The sequence below is a fragment of the Microtus oregoni genome, unplaced genomic scaffold (assembly GCF_018167655.1).
Source record: "Microtus oregoni isolate MIOR12 unplaced genomic scaffold, Mior012 000002F_ref0000024, whole genome shotgun sequence".
Lineage (NCBI taxonomy): Eukaryota > Metazoa > Chordata > Mammalia > Rodentia > Cricetidae > Microtus > Microtus oregoni.
In genome coordinates, this window is record NW_024543061.1 from 70667262 (window position 1) to 70686631 (window position 19370).

Genomic DNA, 19370 nt, shown 5'->3' on the forward strand with positions numbered 1-19370 from the left:
AATAGAAGAAGAATAAGAAAGAAACAAACTAAAACAAGATGAGAACTCAATAGGGACAGCATTCAATCTTTATTTCCATATTCATTTTCTGAATTATGTTTTTATGGTGTGGAATTCACATGATTTGGAAGCCCCTTCCATTGATGGCCCCACTTGTGAGACGGTTTTTCTTGATCTTAAAAAAAAAAATTTTCTTAGCAAATGTACCACATTCTTGTCATCTCTAACTTCTTGGAATCTACAGAGTGTGTTCACCTTCACCCTCACATCTCCATTCTTCATCCTGTTATGGAATGTCGAAGTTTATCCTGTGTTACCTTCTCTGGCTGTCCTTTGAAACCTAGTTGAAAGTTACAATGACTCCATAATTGTTTCATTCTGTATGATTGTAAAGCTAACATCAAATTCATGATGACAAGCTCCAGTGAGTTTCTAAACAATAGATTTTGCCCTTTGGATCACAGGTGCACTGGTGTCTGAGTACCTGGATTTCTATACTTAGGCAAAACCTCTGCCAAATGGCCCAGCACCAGGGAACATGCTAGAACTCTCCTCTCAAAGGAATCTTTCAAATGAGCCACAGCCTTTATAGCCTTGAATGTATAATGAGTAAGATCCAGCCAATTACCCAGATGCCAACAAAGAACATTTCGTACTGCTTATATGCAAAATATATGTTTTCATTTAATGAGACACTACTCCTTTTAAAAACCATGCCTCACTCCTAGATTTGCCTAGACTTTTGTGAATTTTTAAAATATTGTTTATTTATTCCTTTAAGAATACCCTCTATTTCCCCTTTTCTCCTAAGGATATTATTTGTTTCCTTTCTTACTTAATTCTTTGTGGTTTGCTTAGAGTCTACAGTTGCTTTATATTTGCATAAACTATAATAATCTGCAATCAATACTAGTATCATGTCTGGTTATTTTACCACATATCATATATTAGGTTAAATAAGGAATCTAAAGAGAATGAGAAAGAAATGAGGAATACAATTTTAGAAGAATCACAGAATTTAGTCTCCTGATTTTACTGTAGACCCTATGAAAGTGAGGCAACCTTTCAGATGGAGCACCCTTGAGCTTTTCCTCTCATTCTTATTCATGACAGACGTATGTATATCAGGCCTTAGTTATGGTTGTTACACTAGTCCAACAATTTAAACAGCTTGACATAATAGAGTACCATAGTCTGGATTAGTTGTACAGGCAAATGAAAAATGTTTAATTCTCACGGTTCTAAATGTTAAATAACCATGAGAGCAAAGTGGCAGCTCTGGTTGGCTCTGGTGAGAGCCTTCTGGTGTTGTCACCATGAATGGGTGAGTCATTCATGAGGTCTCACCTCTCATTGCAGGACTATGGACTGTAGTAACTGCTGGAGTAAGATGTATCATTTTATTTGGTGGTGTGGCCACTATTACGTTGCCCATGTTCCAGTAAATAAACCCATTGCCACTCATGTCAGCAGCTAAAATCAGACTCTGCTTGTTGCACGTATATTTAAACACACCAAACCTCGAGGGAACCTTGCTAACCACAGCAGTAATGTGTTCATGAGTCCAACCACCATGCTGAAGGAGACCTCTACACAGTGAAGGCTTCCTCCTGAACACTGGGTAATACACAAACCACATCCAAACACCTATTTTTACAGAGATGTTCTTATTAAGTGAGGAAGAAAAGTTAAAGTGATTGCTTTCTGCCTGTGCCAGAAATCGGTAGCAAATGACCTTGCAGGTGTCATTTTTACTCAAGGAAGAAGGGCAGGTCTGTGTAAGAGTTGGCAAGGATACAGTTGTAAAGGAGATAGGTAAAGGGAGGGAAGAAGACTGGGGCAATGGGGTAAGGGTATTTGTCCAGGAGGAACAAAGGCTGCCTCTGGATAGAGGAGACAGATGTGCCACATAGGCAAAGGACAGTTTGTAAAGGTAAATGGGAAAATCCTGAGTTAGGATGTTGTGTTTCATTTTAATTGAGCATGTTAATTAGGTGAGCCAAAGGGGGCTTTTGATTGGTGGACATTGTCAGGCAGTCTCTTAGCTTTAGGAATGTAGCCTAATGTTTTTTAGCAAGGCAGAGAGAATGGGGAGGGGGGGCAAGGCCTGTCAGAGATACATGCCTGAGTGGGTTAGTGTCCCTTCACATGTAATATTCAGAAGAGAGTTTCACATTAGTCCTCCCTTCCAGCAATGGGCTCTTGTGTCCTCTGTCAGGTTCTTTTGCTCCAAAGTACCCTGAGTCTTATTTCTTTTTTTTTTTAAATTTATTTATTTATTAAGGATTTCTGCCTCCTCCCGGCAACCGCTTCCCATTTCCCTCCCCCTCCCCCTCCCCCGATCAAGTCCCCCACCCTCATCTGCTCGAAGAGCAATCAGGGTTCCCTGACCTGTGGGAAGCCCAAGGACTGCCCACCTCTATCCAGGTCTTGTATGGTGAGCATCCAAACTGCCTAGGCTCCCACAAAGCCAGTACGTGCAGTAGGATCAAAAACCCATCGCAGTGGGTTTTTGATCCTGAGTCATATTTCTAAAACCAGAAGTCTGAATAGTTCTTAAAATGTGAGTTTGAGACCAGCCTGGTCTACAAGAGCTAGTTCCAGGACAGGCTCCAAAACCACAGGGAAACCCTGTCTCAAAAAAAAAAAAAAAAAATACTAGTTTTGGGCTGGAGAGATGGCTCAGTGGTTAAGAGCATTGCCTGCTCTTCCAAAGGTCCTGAGTTCAATTTCCAGCAACCATATGGTGGCTCACAACCATTAATAATGAGGTCTGGTACCCTCTTCTGGCCGGTAGGCATACAGACAGAACATTGTACACTAAATAAATAAATATTTTTTTTTAAAAAAAGTACTAGTTTCTTATAGAAAAAAATGTATATCTTTATTCTAATGACTATAGCAATTTTCTTTGACTGTATTCCATATACAGCCATCATCTTTATCATCGCGATTATTATTCAATATACTGTCATCATCATCATCATCATCATCATTTTATGTTAATCGACCTTTTGGCTTTGTATGTACCACATGTGTCCCTGGGGCCCTCTGAAACCAGAGAAAGTATTGGATATGCTGTAACTGTGCATATAGACAGTTGTGAGATGATGCCATCTCATGGGAATCGAACCCTAGTTTGTTGGAAGAGCAGCCAATGCTCCCAGGCGCTGAGTCATTCCTTCAGCATAATATTCATCCTCTCTAAGTGTCAGTAGTAAGACAACGGGGCTCATAGCTGTGGTTTTCCTTTCTAAGTCTTTGTCAAATTTCCCAGATTATTGTATTTTAATACAAACAATAAATTTTAAAATTCCATTTAGAGGACTGTTAGCCATTGTTTCTTCAAAGATTTGAAACATTAGAATTTTAAATGTTTAGTTATAGAACTTTTAGCAAAAGAGGTTCCTTTTGTTTTCCCTTCATGGTTTTTGTTCCTCTTCTAGGCTCTCCCATCTGTTCTCTCATCATCACTGGGTCACCTTTTAAATGACTGAAACTGCATTATTGGCTGCTCTCTAGAAGAGGCAATGTCAGACAACTGTCGCCAGACTCTGAGCTCCTTTTAAAAAAATTGATTCATTATGTTATATTATAATAACTCATACAAGAAAGATACAGAAAACCATACTGATTAAGCCAAGTCAAAATATGAATTCTTTATTAGCTGATGGCAAAGAGCAGGCACATGCCTTAATATCCCTTGACGCTCAAGCTCGGGGTACAGAATTTTTAAAGTCAAAAAACATGAAGTCCAAAGTTTACATAAATGTTAGATAAATGTTAGATTATGATCAGCATAATCTTGGAACATTTATTTCTAGCAGAGTATAGTAACAATTCTAGACATGACAAATATTTCTGAGTTTTTTTTTTTAGCTTATGTTAAATTTGTATAAACATTAATTATTTTGGTTCATACATCTGGACCATGGAAATCACAATTGTTTTCCTAAGGTAGATGTTAGGGGTGGATAGAGAGATAAGAACTCTAAGCAAACCCAAAATTGAGTCTCGACAAGGTGGTGTTTCGCTAGACACTGCAATGTATCTTTGAGTGCATATGTGAGTTATCATGTGCATGCAGGAGCCTGTGGGGATGAGAAGTGGGTGTCTGATATGGTGGAGTTATAGTTGCAGACTACTGTGAGCTGGCATGAGGGTGCTGGGAATTGAACCTGTGGCCTCTGAAGAAACAGTAAGCATTCTTAACCTCTGACCCAGACTCAGGATGTCCTAACTTTTCCAATGTCACTTGCCTTTGTTCTTTATTGTTTTTCATTAAACCAGTTCTTGTTGTCTCAAGTAGAATCATCAACACATCTCTTAAACAATATTAAAAGGTATCTGGTTAGTAATCTTACACTGAGTGAATGGGCTGTATCTCTGGTCTACCTACTAGATATACTGAGACTCAAAAACATTTGAGCTCTGGGAATACAGACTAGACTGAACAACACAGTGTAAGAGTATTCCACAAACAGAAAAACCAAACAGCAACATGGCTCACTGAGTATCAGCACTTGTCACGCAATCCCAGACACCAAAAATTGATTCCTGTAACCCACATAAAAGTGGTAGAAGAGAACCAGTACTATCAAGTTGTCCTATGACCTTCAGTTGTACATTGTGGCATCCCCTGCTCCTAACACATAAAACAAATTATAGACTTAAACAAACATATTTTGTCATTCATAGTTTAATAAGATTTATGCTAATGAAATAGCTACTATGGCATATTAAACTCACAGGTGTATGCTTTCTTAGATGAACAGTCATCAAGATAAAATTGGTTTCCATTCAGATAATGACAACTATGATTCTTCTTTTCTGAATCATTAATTCTGTGTAAAAACAGTAAAAAAGAAATCAGAAATCAAGAGGTGGTCACCGCAGCTAGCATTTCTTATCTCAACGTCAGAATTAGCTGAACTAAAACAAGCATGGGACAAAGAAGAATAATATTACTGGAAGAAAGCGAAGAGCCATGATGGAGTAAGGTGGGGGCGAAGTGATATGATTGCAAATCAGCAAGCTTAATGGAAAACACCAGGCACATGCTAATCTTACACTGTCTGAGAAAATAGACCTGTGATTCCAGTAAAAAGGAAACGGCACAATGGTTAGAGTTACAGACTTCTTAAAATGATGTGTAATTGTCTCCAGGGAGTCCAGTAGACTAAAAACACAAACCTTTCATAGGTGAGAATACGTGAAGCTAACATGCTTTCTCTGTTATGGTACACTGCTGCTTCCATAGCAGAGCGCTCTCCTTTCTTCTGGATGTTCCTTCTGTGCCACACAAGGACAGGATGCACATGTACGAGTCCCACTACCCTCAGCAAGGTCCACTTTATCCAAACATTGCACTTACCTGGTTTCCTGTATTTCGGTTCCGTTTTCACACAGCCAGGACTCATCTGTTTCATCTATATTGAGAATAATCCACCCTTGAATTTCAAACAATAGCAAGCTTTCCTGTTGAGTATAGAAAAATCACAATTCATAACTGCTTATGTAATCCCAATCAAAATTTTCTTTTCCTTTTCCTTTTTAAAAATATTTAACTATTACATATATATAGTTAACATTTGAGACAGAATTTCACTCCATGGTCCAAGCTAGTCTGGAAACTCACTGGCTGGAACCATACTGGCTTCAAACTCAGGGTGAGTCTCCAGTCTTACCCTCCCAAATGCTGGGGTTAGGGGAATGAGTTTCTAGCCTAGTGGATCTGTTCCTTCTTTACTAAACAGCAATTTTGGGTTTCCCCAGGGCTTGCACAAGAACATTCCTGTGGGAGCTCATTTGTTACTTTTGTTTTCATGTAACATTATACATTGCAATGCTGCAGACAACTCTCTACTTTCTCACCCAGGAAAAATAGTAAATCAGCATTAGTTCCATCACAGGCCTTCCATAACATTCAGTTTGCTAGGTCTTCATGATTGGAGTAAACAGTTACAAAGAAACAGGAAAGTAGGAGCCTGTGACCCACCAGCTCTGCTTTGGAGTCTATCTCCACAAGATGAGAGTTCCATTCCTCACAGGAAGATTGACTGTTTGCCCAGGTTCTTATTTCACGAAAACTATGATAGAAATTGTTTCCCAAAGCAAACCAGTCCAGTGAACAAAGGTAGCAGGCGCCATCTAGGAAACACACATGTGTGAAATGGGTGCTCAGCACTAGAATAACCATCATTAATGCAACTACTAGGGTTTTGTGAGACTTGTGAATACTCCTTAGAGAGCGAAGCTTCATTAATAATTTTGCTGGTGCCATAGGTTAATGTAAGTTCCAAGGATGCTCAGCCAGCCTCTTGCCCATGAGCTACACTACAGTCCTAAGCACTATGTCAAAGTGTTCTGTAATATTTATACAATCCTTATCTGATAATAATTAGTGATGACAATTTTTTTAAAATTTCTACATAAAAATCAGCATAAATTTATTTCTGTAAAGAAAAAAGTTTCAATATTATTTTTGACATAATGATGTATAAATATGCAATGATAAGTTATATAATTATGTGAATAGGAAAAAGCAGTTACTTAAATGATTCTCTATCTGCAGTTGTTTTTATGAATACACAAATATGTGTCCCTGAATACACAAAATTAAAATACATAGGAAGCTTTAGACTGATATTCTCAGTATTTAAGAAATGTACATTTCATTTTCATTTCTATTACACTTATAATCATCCATTTGCCCTTAGATAAATGAGGGCAGTTACTTCTCTGTCTCTCATGTCATACAATTATTTCCATGACAATATGTGTTTATGAAACATAAATTATATTTCTTTACTTTGTTAATTTATTAAAATAACATTGTTACAACTGAACAATATTTTATAGGTAATATATGTCTAAGAAAGTATATAAAAATTGATAAAGCTCCTAGGTAAGACATTGGACATCACCCACCTCCTACTAACATTCCTTAAACCTGCTGAACAGTCCTAGTCTGCACCTTTCCCCTGGACTTCTTATTCTGTTCACAATTTCAACAGAGCACAAGAGCTGTTGGTACAATAGTTGGAAATGTAGGCTACTATATCCCCTAGTAAATATCAATCCTGAGACCACAGAAAATGTAAAGATTCTTGCAGGATAAATAACACAGTAAAAGAATAACATAACTCTCCTTTGTTTAAATGGCATGTATCAAATTTTGAGCTGAAGACCAAAGAGTTTGAGGAGAATGTCATTACGTAATCATGATCCATGGAGACATTGTGTCCATGTTGACCAATGCAAGAAAAGACCTCAAATTCTGTAAAATGAATAGCTTAACAAATGGTGCTGAAAACACAGGATATTGAAACATAAAGATGCTGAAGAAAACTTATAGGCAAGATCATTTGAAACCTCTTGGGAGCAAGACCAAGAGACAGGAAAGGATAGACAGCTCATTATTTTAAATTATTTCATTGTATGCTATTTTTAACAGTTTGCTTGAAGAGCTTAGGGAAATTTTATCAGCACTTTTCTAGTTGGAGTTAGAGTTGTCTATTTCTCCCAGACTCTCCCACATTCTTTCCAGTGTAAGCTGCCTAATGCCTCCTCAATACTTTGGGAACATATGGTTCAAATGCATAACACTGCCATTTTCTGATGACTTTCTAAACAATAGATACAAATTTTTAGCATGGGCTGACTTTTATTATATCACCTTTTCCATTCAGTATGTTTTTCAACACATCCTCATTGTAGAAGCACTTAATTTGTTTATTGTTGACTCATTTCCCATGGCCCGATGAAACAATACCTTGCCTTAATCAGCATTGCTATTGCTGTGATGAAATACTCTAACCACAAGAATTTAGAAAGGAGCTGGGCGATGGTGATACATGCCTTTAATCCCAGCACTCAGGAGGCAGAGGCAGGCGAATCTCTGTGAGTTCGAGACCAGCCTGGTCTACAGAGCTAGTTCCAGGACAGGCTCCAAAGCTACAGAGAAACCCTGTCTCGAAACAAACAAACAAACAAACAAACAAACAACCCCCCCCCCAAAAAAAAAGAGAACTTGGAAAGGAGAGGATTTATTTGGCTCATATTTTCTTTTTTTCCATTTAATTTAGCATTTATTTTCATTTATAACGAGATGTCACATTTTCTACATTAAAATATAATCATGCTTACCCCCTCCCATCCCCTCAGAGAAAAACAACTGGAAGATGGAATGCATAGAATGGGGAAGTTACTGCTGTACCTGAGAACACACAGCACAGAGACTCAACAGCAGACATGGCAGAGGTGTACAGACTATAGCTAACGGCTCACACCAGGAAGGAGCAGGAATGAAAGAAAGGCAGAGCTGGGTCAGAGAGCCTGGGGATTGAACAGAGTTGAAAATAACAGCAAACCCAAGGGAAAGTCATCACCATCTTCACGCCCCACCCCAGGATCTAGGAGGCAACAGAGACCTGAACCACCATAAACACAGGATGAGGATGGGATGTAGGGTTTCTCTGAACCGTACCCCAGCTTTTTCTAAGTTTCAATTCTACGACTGTAGCCCAGTGGGAATTACCAGCTCAAGACATGTCACCACTGCCAGGGTGGTACCAACTGTGTAATGTTGCATGATTCTGGGTGAGCCACCAAAAAAGATGCCACACAGGAATTCCAACTCACAGCACTGGCAGAAAGAAACTCGTCTCACAGGAAAGCACAAGCAGACAGTAAAACCCATCTGCAGAACAGAGGACAGACCCACAGGCACACCAGCACTCCAGAGGGAAGGCTCAGTCAAGAGCCTCATGGCTTTTCTGAACAGAGAATTCTCCCAGTCTCCACCTTGCCCATAAGATTGAGATGGAAGCATTTTAACTTCAAAACAATGATACTCTTTTTATTTATTTATTTTTTTTTGCCTTGGCTTTTTTTTTATTTTTTAAATTTATTTATTTATTTATTAAGGATTTCTGCCTCGTCCCCACAACCGCTTCCCATTTCCCTCCCCCTCCCCCGAACAAGTCCCCCTCCCTCATCTGCTCGAAGAGCAATCAGGGTTCCCTGACCTGTGGGAAGCCCAAGGACTGCCCACCTCTATCCAGGTCTCCTAAGGTGAGCATTCAAACTGCCTAGGCTCCCACAAAGCCAGTACGTGCAGTAGGATCAAAAACCCACTGCAATTGTTCTTGAATTCTCAGTATTCCTCATTGTCCGCTATGTTCAGCTAGTCCGGATTTATCCCATGCTTTTTCAGACCTAGGCCAGCTGGCCTTGGTGAGATCCCAATAGAACATCCCCATTGTCTTAGTGTGTGGGTGCACCCCTTGTGGTCCTGAGTTCCTTGCTCGTGCTCCGTCTCCTTCTGCTCCTGATTTGGACCTTGAGATTTCTGTCCGGTGCTCCCGTGTGGGTCTCTGTCTCTGTCTCCTTTCATCGCCTGATGAAGGTTAATATTCCTGAGGATGCCTATGTGTTTGTCTTTGGATTCACCTTATTTAGCTTCTCTAGGAACATGAATTATAAGCTCAATGTCCTTTATTTATGGCTAGAAACCAAATATGAGTGAGTATATCCCATGTTCCTCTTTTTGGGTCTGGCTTACCTCACTCAGGATAGTGTTTTCTATTTCCATCCATTTGTATGCAAAATTCAAGAAGTCCTTGTTTTTTACTGCTGAGTAATACTCTAATATGTATATATTCCATACTTTCTTCATCCATTCTTCCGTTGAAGGGCATCTAGGTTGTTTCCAGGTTCTGGCTATTACAAACAATGCTGCCATGAACATAGTTGAGCATATACTTTTGTTGTATGATAGGGCCTCTCTTGGGTATATTCCCAAGAGTGGTATTGCTGGATCCAGTGTCCACCTGTGTCTTATCAGATCATCACGGATTAAAGTTAGAAGGCAACAACCACGCTGCCCCCAAAAAACCGACAAACTCATGGAAACTGAACAGTCAACTACTGAACCACACCTGGGTTAAGGAAGAAATCAAGAAAGAAATTAAAGTCTTCCTTGAATTTAATGAAAATAAAGGGACAACATACTCAAACCTATGGGACACAATGAAAGCAGTGCTAAGAGGAAAGTTCATAGCACTAAGTGCCCACTTAAAGAAAACGGAGAATGCATACATTGGGGACTTAAAAACACACCTGAAAGCTCTAGAAAAAAAAGAAGCAGATGCGCCCAGGAGAAGTAGAAGACTGGAAATAATAAAACTGAGGGCTGAAATCAACAAAATAGAAACACAGAAAACAGTCCAAAGAATCAATGAAACAAAAAGCTGGTTCTTGGAGAAAATCAACAAGATCGACAAACCCCTATCCAAACTAATTAAACGACAGAGAGAGAACACGCAAATAAATAAGATCAGAAATGAAAAGGGGGACATAACCACAGACACAGAGGAAACAATGATACTCTTAAGGGAGTTGAGAGGTAGGGTTTGGGAGACCCAAACAAGACATTATTAGCAACTAGCTCTCCACTATGTACAAATACATACATGAGAACAAACTTCATGCCTCCCCTCTGCTCCTTTAAAGAACGCACTGAAGGTGAAGTTTTCCGGGCATGGATCTTCCATTCCGATAGCAGTTTAAACCTTGCAACACTGGCACAATAGTTACCTAGCCTTTGTTTCTAATTACAGAGTAACAGGTAAGTAAACTCCCGCACAAGGTGGGGATGGAGGAGTGCAAAAGGAATCAGGAAACAGAACCAGTACTTCACAAGAGGGTCACGCCAATCACGCCACACGAGAAGCAGTAGTTAGTGCTTTGCAGAGTCTCGAGGGTAAAATTCGCTCAGGGTGCTCTGAGGGATTCTCTTCAGCATTTCTTTGGGGAAGATTCAGAGCAACTGCCAGCCAATATCCAAAGTCTCATAGACAGTGCGGTTTTCATAGGGACCCTGAGAAATGAAGTTTTTCTCAAATTTCTGCAGAAATTCCAAGTAAAGAAGGTCGTCTGACGTCAGGGCTTCTCCCACCACAGCTTTCATGGCTTACACATCCTTACCAATAGCGTAGCATGCATACAGCTGGTTAGAGACATCAGCATGGTCCTTTCTGGTCATTCCTTCTCCAATAGCCGATTTCAGCAACCAGGAAAGCGAGGGCAGCACATTGATAGGTGGGCAAATCTGTCTGTTGTGCAACTGTTTGTCCACATAGATCTGCCCCTCAGTAATATACCCAGTCAAGTCAGGGATGGGATGAGTGATATCACCATTGGGCATGGTGAGAAAAGGGATTTGAGTAATGGAGCCATTTCTACCTTCCACTCGACCAGCACGTTCATAGATCGTGGCTAAATTGGTGTACACGTAGCCTGGAAAACCTCGCCGACCAGGAACCTCTTCCCTGGCTGCTGAAACCTCTCGAAGCGCTTCAGCGTAAGAGCTCATATCTGTCAGAATGACCAAGACATGCTTCTCACACTGGTAAGCCAGAAACTCAGCAGAGGTCAGAGCCAGGTGGGGAGTGATGATTCTCTCCATGGTTGGGTCATTAGCCAAGTTCAAAAAGAGGCAGACATTGTCCATTGAGCCATTTTCTTCAAAGTCAGATTTGAAGAACCGGGCTGTTTCCATGTTTACCTCCATAGCAGCAAACACAATGGCAAAATTTTCTTCACTGTAGTCCACTACATCTTTGGATTTCTTTTCCAAACCAGCCTGGAGACAGATCTGAGCGGCAATCTCATTGTGCGGCAATCCAGCAGCAGAAAAAGTGGGAATTTTCTGTCCCCTAGCAAGACTGTTCATGCCATCAATGGCAGAAATACCCGTCTGAATCATCTCCTCTGGGTAGATCCGACACTGAGGGTTGATTGGCTGACCCATGATGTCAAGAAAGTCTTCAGCCAGCACCACAGGACCTCGGTCAAAGGGTTTTCCTTGTCCATTGAATACCCGACCAAGCATATCCTCTGACACTGGTGTCCGGAGAATATCCCCAGTAAACTCACAGGATGTCTTCTTGGCATCTATACCTGATGTCCCTTCAAATAAATACCTGAACCACTGCTTTGGAGCCACTAACTTCTAGAACTTGCCCACTTCTTTTTGTGCCATCTGGTAACGTCAAGTGGACAATCTCAGCATATCTGGGAAACTTCACGTGATCTAATATTACTAGTGGACCATTCAGTCCTGAGACAGTCTTGTAGGTGAGACGAGGCTGGGAGAGGTAGTTCCGGCTCACTACCAGCGCCTGCTCCCGAGCTCCGGCCATCGGCCCACCGGTGGGCACGGGCAGCTCCGGCGCGGCCCCATTCACGATTCCCCATACTGCTCGCAACGCCATCTTGTCTCCTCCGTCCCGACTGGCCTGGCTCATACTTTCATATTGCTTTTCCTCATCAAAGGAATTAATGACAGGAACTCAAACAGGGCAAGAACCTGGAGGCAGGGACTGATGCAGAGGCAATGGAGGGATGCTCCTTTCTGGCTTGCTATTCTTATTACTGATTTACACAAGAAGGATTACCAATAACCACAAGACACAGTCAATATTAAACTGTCTTAAAATTTCCTTTACCAATGTTATTAATCTAACTCTTCAATTTAGACCCCAGAAGATTTTAGAACAAGGGCAGAAAGCAGCCACAGTTCTTGCACAACTGTGGTAAAAGTGGACCCTAGGCTACTTGCTAATACTCTCCTCCTCTGAGACTTCTCATACTTGTCCACCACTATTTATATCACCCTCAGTACTGCTGTACATATCCCTACTAGCATGGTCCATTAAGCCCTGCTTTCCTAATCTAAATTCCACATTCCCCAAACAAGCAAAATGGTTAGGACTATCACAACAATATGCCACTCCCTTGTATCACTTCTGTCTTAGGATTCTCTAGAGAAACACAACAGATAGAATAGCTATGTTTATATGTACATTTTTTAGAGTGGCTTACAGGTTGTGTTACAGTTTTTTTTTAAACTGACTCTCTTCCAACAGAAAATCCAAGAAACCAGTAGAACAGTCTACAAGGCCTGATGTCTCAACTGATTTTCAGTATGCACAGAAATACTGAAGAAGTAGGCTTTTATGTCAGTAAAGGAACTAACTTGTTATCAATAGTGAAGGCAATCAGGTAAGAACAAAAACTTCTATTTTTTTATGTCCTTGATATAGGCTGTCACAGGAAGTTGTGCCACAGATTAAAAGTGGATCTTACCCTTTCAAAATATCTGAATTTAAGTTGTGCCTTCCCACTTCAAATCATTTGATTAAGGAAAATCTCTCAGACCAGATGTATACCCAAATGTTTGGGTTTGAGTTAATTCCAGATGTAGTCAAGTTGACAACCAATAATAACCAGCATACTTGTCAACCACTGACCTGGTGACAGCTGTTTTGAATGTTTACAGTTAAGAGACATTATGATGAAATATTTAGAAATATCTGTATACAATCATTTGAGGACATGGTTTTCTTTCCCCTATTCACATGCATAATTGTAGAATTCATGAAAATGTATACCAGGTCTGTTTTCTCTACAGATCATCATTCTTTGTACTAGGAATAAGCACACCTAGAAATACTTTCTAATAAATTGATATTTATTTTCAAGCAACAGCATAATGAAAAATTTATATTTAGAACTCAATATATTTAAATCTCATCTTTCTCCTAATAGGAATTTTAAAAACCCACATATACTTGTAGTCTTTGGGGATTTCGTTTTCAGATTCTCTTTTCTTAGAGTTAATCCATGTGAGTTCCTCCCTGGTAAGGGACTGAATGAACAACACTGTATCAGTCTTTTATGGTTCATCAATATTGGCGGAAATGGGAACATCTCTTGGTCCACTAATGAAAAGTCCTGGAAGTGAACACTACAGAGTTAACACTCACCAAAATCCTTAGGGTTAATACTCACCTTCCTTTTTAGGAAGCAGAGGATGAAGAGGCGAGCTTTTTCTGCTTTGTTCTTGGCTAGAAAATACTAGGGCACAATTCGAGGCAGTAATTATTTGTGTTTAGGATATATATGATCATTGGGGTGCTGGGAAATAGTTTCCACAGGGAGTCAAACTATCATATTGCTGAAAGCACAACTGGTGTGGGAGGTTCTTTTGTTCATGTCCTGCCTTCATTGGTTAATGAATAAAGAAACTGCCTTGGCCTTTTGAAAGGGCAGAACTTAGGTAGGTGGAGAAAACAGAACTGAATTCTGGGAGGAAGAAAGCAGAGTCAAGGAGATGCCATGGATTGTCTGCCTGAGACAGATGCTGGTTAGAATCCTTCCCAGTAAGCCACTGCCACATGGCGATAGACAGATGAATAGAAATAGGTTAAATCAAGATGTGAGAGTCAGCCAATAAGAGGCTAGAGCAAATGGACCAAGCAGTGTTTCAATTAATACAATTTCTGTGTGGTTATTTCGGGTGTAAGCTAGTTGGGCAGCTGGGATGAACAAGCGGGCCCTCCTCTCTGCAACACACAACTACTACAACATAAAGGAATTCCGTAATTACTTACATTTTGGAAGTAAGATCCCCACGGTTGTCATAAGCACCACACACAAGGTTCCAAGAATGCCAGTCACTATTTTCCATACTGTTGTTTTTGGACCTGAAAAGAAAAACAGTGACAATGAGGGAGTTTCAAACTTTCAGGTAGGTATTGAAGATCCAGTCTGCATCCATTTTAGGATTTAAGGACATCTTATAGATAATAAAACTAGGTTTATTCCTGTTTATGAACAAACTTCTGCTTCTTAAGGATTTGGCTATGCTCAACCTGTAACTTTAACTACAAATGATTCTGTACTGCCTGTTCCAGGAATGGCAATCATGTCTTAGTTTCAAAAACTTTTTACAACCAGCTTGCAACCTTACCTCTGTTTCAAAAGGTAGTATGACTATGTATGACTATCTTGTCATGCCTACCTGTTCTTATGATTGCCTTGTTATGTCCACCTTACAAGCAGATTGTTGTTTCAGGAGGTTGTTAGAACTAACATGAATACTTATGTTCTCTTCCTGCGACTCCACCTTTTTTGCCTGCCAAGTCCTCCAGTTGGAAACCCCCTAACCCTGAGTTATAACATCCTTGCTTTCTTCACACCCAGTGCTGACCTCTTGAACCCTGCCATAGGAGCAGACAGCTTGTGTACATGAATAAAAAAAAAAACTTGCTTTACTTAATTGCTTTTTTCAATTAATTAGGCCTTGATAATTTGGGTTTATGGTCAATCTCCTCCCATCTTTGGGATCATTAGTCCCTTAACTCCACCTTCTTTGAGATATTCAAATACCACGTGTTATCTGGCTTTTACTGGGTAAATCAACTGTGATGGATGCCTTTCTAACTGTGGGAAGAGTTAGTGATGACTAATTACTTACAGGAACATTAAAATAGTTTGTAATGATCCAAGGTGTAGCTTAGCAGGTAAAAGCACTTGCACTGCAAGACTGGTAACCTGGGTCCCATCACTGGAGCCCATGGAAAAAGCCTGTGGTGTGCATTAGCATCTGTATCTATTACTCTTGTGGGTAGCAATAAGAGAATTGGAAACTAGAAGCTCACAAGCCAACTAGCTTGGGGTAGCCTACAGAAACTAAAAGACTCTGCTGAGAAACAAGGTGGAAGCCGAGAGCAGGCTCCTCCAGCTCCTCCTTTCTCACATATCTATAAAAAAAAAAAAAGAAAGAAAAGGCAAATAAAGTTTTGTGTTTTTTTTTAAATTGAATTTAACTTCTTAATTTTACTTCTGTTATCTGGTTAAATATAATTTTACCTCTAAAATACTATGAAAATTATTTCTCTGCAATCTATTATTCCTGAGAAACCAGAGTGTAATTTTTTCCAATCTGGTAGCTACTTCTCTTTCATCACTTTGGTCTACTGCATGCTCAGATCAGACCCATTGAGAGTGAATTAGACTTAACTGAATAAAGGTGGCCTCAGTAGCTATGTTCAAAATAGCTGGGAATGAAGTCAGCCATGTTTGCTCACACCTGTATTCCTACCACTTTAGGATCCTAAAGCAAAAGCACTGCTTTGTGTTCAAGCCCATCTTGGATAGAGTATAGGGCCTGGTATCACAAAAATGAGGGAGGGTGTGCATCCAAATAGACTAGGGTCCCAAAAAGCCAGTACATGCAGCAGAAACAAGTCCCAGTGCCATTATCAATGGCTTCTCAGTCAGCCCCCATTGTCAGCCACATTAAAAGATTCTGCTTTGATCGCATGCTCGTTCAGTCCCAGTCCAGCTGGATTTGGTGAACTCCCATTAGATCAGGCAAACTGTCTCAGTGGGTGAACCAACCCCTTTTGGTCCTGACTCGCTTGCTCATCTTCTCCCTCCTTCTGCTCTTCAACTGGACCTAGGGAGCTCGATCCAGTGTTTTGATGTGGGTCTGTCTCCATCCATTGCCGGACAAATGATGAAGACCTTCCTAGGCCTGTATGGAGAGGGGAGGGCCTTGGACTTCCCAGAGGTCAGGGTACCCTGCCCTCTCTTGATAAATCCGGACTAGCTGAACATAGCGGACAATGAGGAATACTGAGAACTCAAGAACAATCGCAGTGGGTTTTTGATCCTACTGCACGTACTGGCTTTGGGGGAGCCTAGGCAGTTTGGATGCTCACCTTACTAGACCTGGATAGAGGTGGGCGGTCCTTGGACTTTCCACAGGTCAGGGAACCCTGATTGCTCTTCGAGCAGATGAGGGAGGGGGACTTCATCGGGGGAGGGGGAGGGAAATGGGAGGCAGTGGTGGGGAGGAGGCAGAAATCCTTAATAAATAAATAAATTTAAAAAAAAAAAGACTGGAGGGGAAGGGAGAAGGGTGAGTGGGGAAGCGGGAGGGGAATGGGAGGAGGGGAGGAAGTGGCAATTTTTAATGGAAAAATAAATAAATAAAAAATGGAGGAGGGGGAATAAATGATTTTTTTAAAGTCTATTTGCTTATTTTACATTTTGACCACAGTTCCCCTCCCCGCTCTCCTCCCAGTCTCTTCTCAACCTCTCTGTCTGCCTCACATTCAGGCCTCCTTTTCTGTTAAGAAAAGGGCAGGCCTCCCGTGGATATCATCAAAACATGGCCTATCAAGTCCCAGTAAGTCTAAGCACCTCCCCATGTGTTAAAGCTGGACAAGGTGACCCAGTATGGGAAGGGATCTAAAATCCAGAAAAGGAATACGAGATTGCCCTGCTCCCACTGTTAGGAGTCCCACACAAAGACCAAGTTACACAACTGGCCCATATATGCAGAGGGCCTCAAAAGTCTCATGGTTGTCAGTCAGTTCAGACTCTGTGAGTCCCTGTGAGCCTAGGTTAGTTGAATCTGTATGGTTTTGTTTTGTTTTGTTTTTTTTTTGCAATTTATTTGACCCCTCTGGCTCCTACAATCGTTCCTCCCTCTCTTCAGCAGGACTCCCCAATCTCTGCCTAATGTTTGTCTCTGTTTCCATCGGTTGCTGGGTGAAGCCTCTCTAATGATAATTTGAGTAGTTACCAGTCTGGTTACAGGAGATGGTCAGTTCAGGCTACATATCCACAATTGCTAGAAGTCTTAGCTGGGGTCATCTTTGTATATTCCTTGGAGTTTCCCTTGTGCTACCTGACCCTGAAACGCTCCCCTCCTTTCTAGTCATCTCTTTCAGTACTCACCCCGTCATCCCCCCTAGTCTGATCCCTCATGTTCTCATCCCCCCTTGCCCTGACTATGAAATTTCTCTTATTTCCCCTTTCCAAAGAGATCCAAGCAACCCCATTGAGCTCCACCCCCACCCCTTGCTACTTGGCCACTCTGTGTTGTGATGAGGGAGCGGGCCTGCTTTTTGTCCCTCCTGGCTCCATCCAGGTTAGCTTAACACCCAAAATAACAACACACAAACTGTATTCATTTAAACACTGCTGGCCCATTAGTTCTAGCCTCTTATTGGCTAACTCTCACATCTTGATTAACCCATTTCTAATAATCTGTGTAGCACCACAAGGTGGCGGTTTACCGGGAGAGATTCAGCATGTCTGACCTGGCGGCTGGCTCCATGGCGTCTGACTCACTTCCCTTCTTCCAGAATTCTGTTCTGTCTACTCCACCCACCTATGTTCTGGCCTATAAGGCCAAGCAGTTTCTTTATTAATTAACCAATGAAACAACAGAAAGATAGAAGACCCACCTACAATAACTCTGGGTCTGTGGATTGTATCATAGTTATCCTTCACTTTATAGCCAATATCCACTTATAAGTGAGTACATATGTTTAACTTTCTGGGTCTTATTAACCTCATGCAGGATGATTGGAATTTTTAAAATATCATTCAATTGTGTTCTTAAACACAATACAATTCTGTCAGAATCTGCTTCTTAGATATTTGAGAGAAACAAATCATAATTTATTCTACTGTAGTATCCTAGACTAGCTGGGGTCAAGGGTGTTATAAAGTTATGTAATTAATATATTGTGACTAATTTAGCATGGTTATACTTCCTTTTCATTCTGTTGCTGTGACAAAATTACTCTGGGGAAAAAAGGTACATTGAATGTAAAAGGGGCCTTTTCGTTTATAGTATGTCCTTTTATAGTATGTCAGAGATGTTCTATCAGCTTGAAATGACTGGTCACATGAACAGTCAAGAGCAGAAAGCCATGAACACACTCATGTGTTGATCTACCCCTTTCTGCTCTTACAAAGTTCAAAGCTCCAAACTTGGGAATAATGTCTCCCACTTGCAGGCAGTCTTTCCATATCTGTTAGGGTACCAATATAATCCACTACAGACATGCTCCCAGGCCAAACTGATATAAACAGTCTCTTAGTAGTACTCTTCCTCATTGATTCCCTGCTGTGTCACATTGACCATGAAAAATAGTCAAGACAGGTATTGAAGCTGCAATCTAAAACCTAGTGCTGAGATCTGACACTTGCAGAATGGACAAACCACTGTACCTTGTCTTTTTCCTCTGACAACCCGTTTTGGGGAGAGGAGCCGAGGCGTTCTGTCGAATGTCACTTCTGCATAGTTTAGTTGCTCCTCACTTAGCATTACAGAGCTCTGCTTGGCTTTAGGTTTTCTTTGCTTCTTTGTAGACTTAGTTGTCTTTATCTCTGTGTAAGAAATGTCCTGCTTGTTTGCTGTATGTTCATGGTGTTTGCTGTGAGGCATTTTGTTCTGCTTCACCTCAGTTTTGGCAGCCTGCTGCCCTTCTACTGGAGTGTCTCTGCAACAAAAACAACAACAAAAGCACATACACATGCACCCTGCATTGTTGAGCCATCTCTGAGCTTTGGCTCTCATGTAGTATCCTAGACTAGGATTTGTTTATGAAATTGGCAGGTGAAATGAAGAAAAGAAAAGTACAGATCCCTCTCTGATATAATACTTTCACTGCTAAGTATTTTAAATCCTCAGTAATGGGTTTTTCTGCCAAAGAAAT

General features: G+C 40.8%; 1 protein-coding gene and 1 pseudogene across 1 annotated transcript; both read right to left on the reverse strand.

The window, feature by feature from the left end:
- Positions 1 to 4729: 4729 nt before the first annotated feature.
- Positions 4730 to 19099, reverse strand: LOC121436429 (killer cell lectin-like receptor subfamily I member 1). Its single transcript, XM_041636305.1, has 6 exons — positions 18883 to 19099; positions 14460 to 14552; positions 13858 to 13923; positions 5999 to 6150; positions 5375 to 5478; positions 4730 to 4844 (listed from the first exon to the last, which is right to left on the reverse strand). The coding sequence occupies exons 1-6, from the start codon at positions 19097 to 19099 to the stop codon at positions 4730 to 4732; spliced, it is 747 nt and encodes a 248-aa protein (XP_041492239.1).
- Positions 10742 to 12278, reverse strand: LOC121438911 (annotated as a pseudogene).
- Positions 19100 to 19370: the final 271 nt, after the last annotated feature.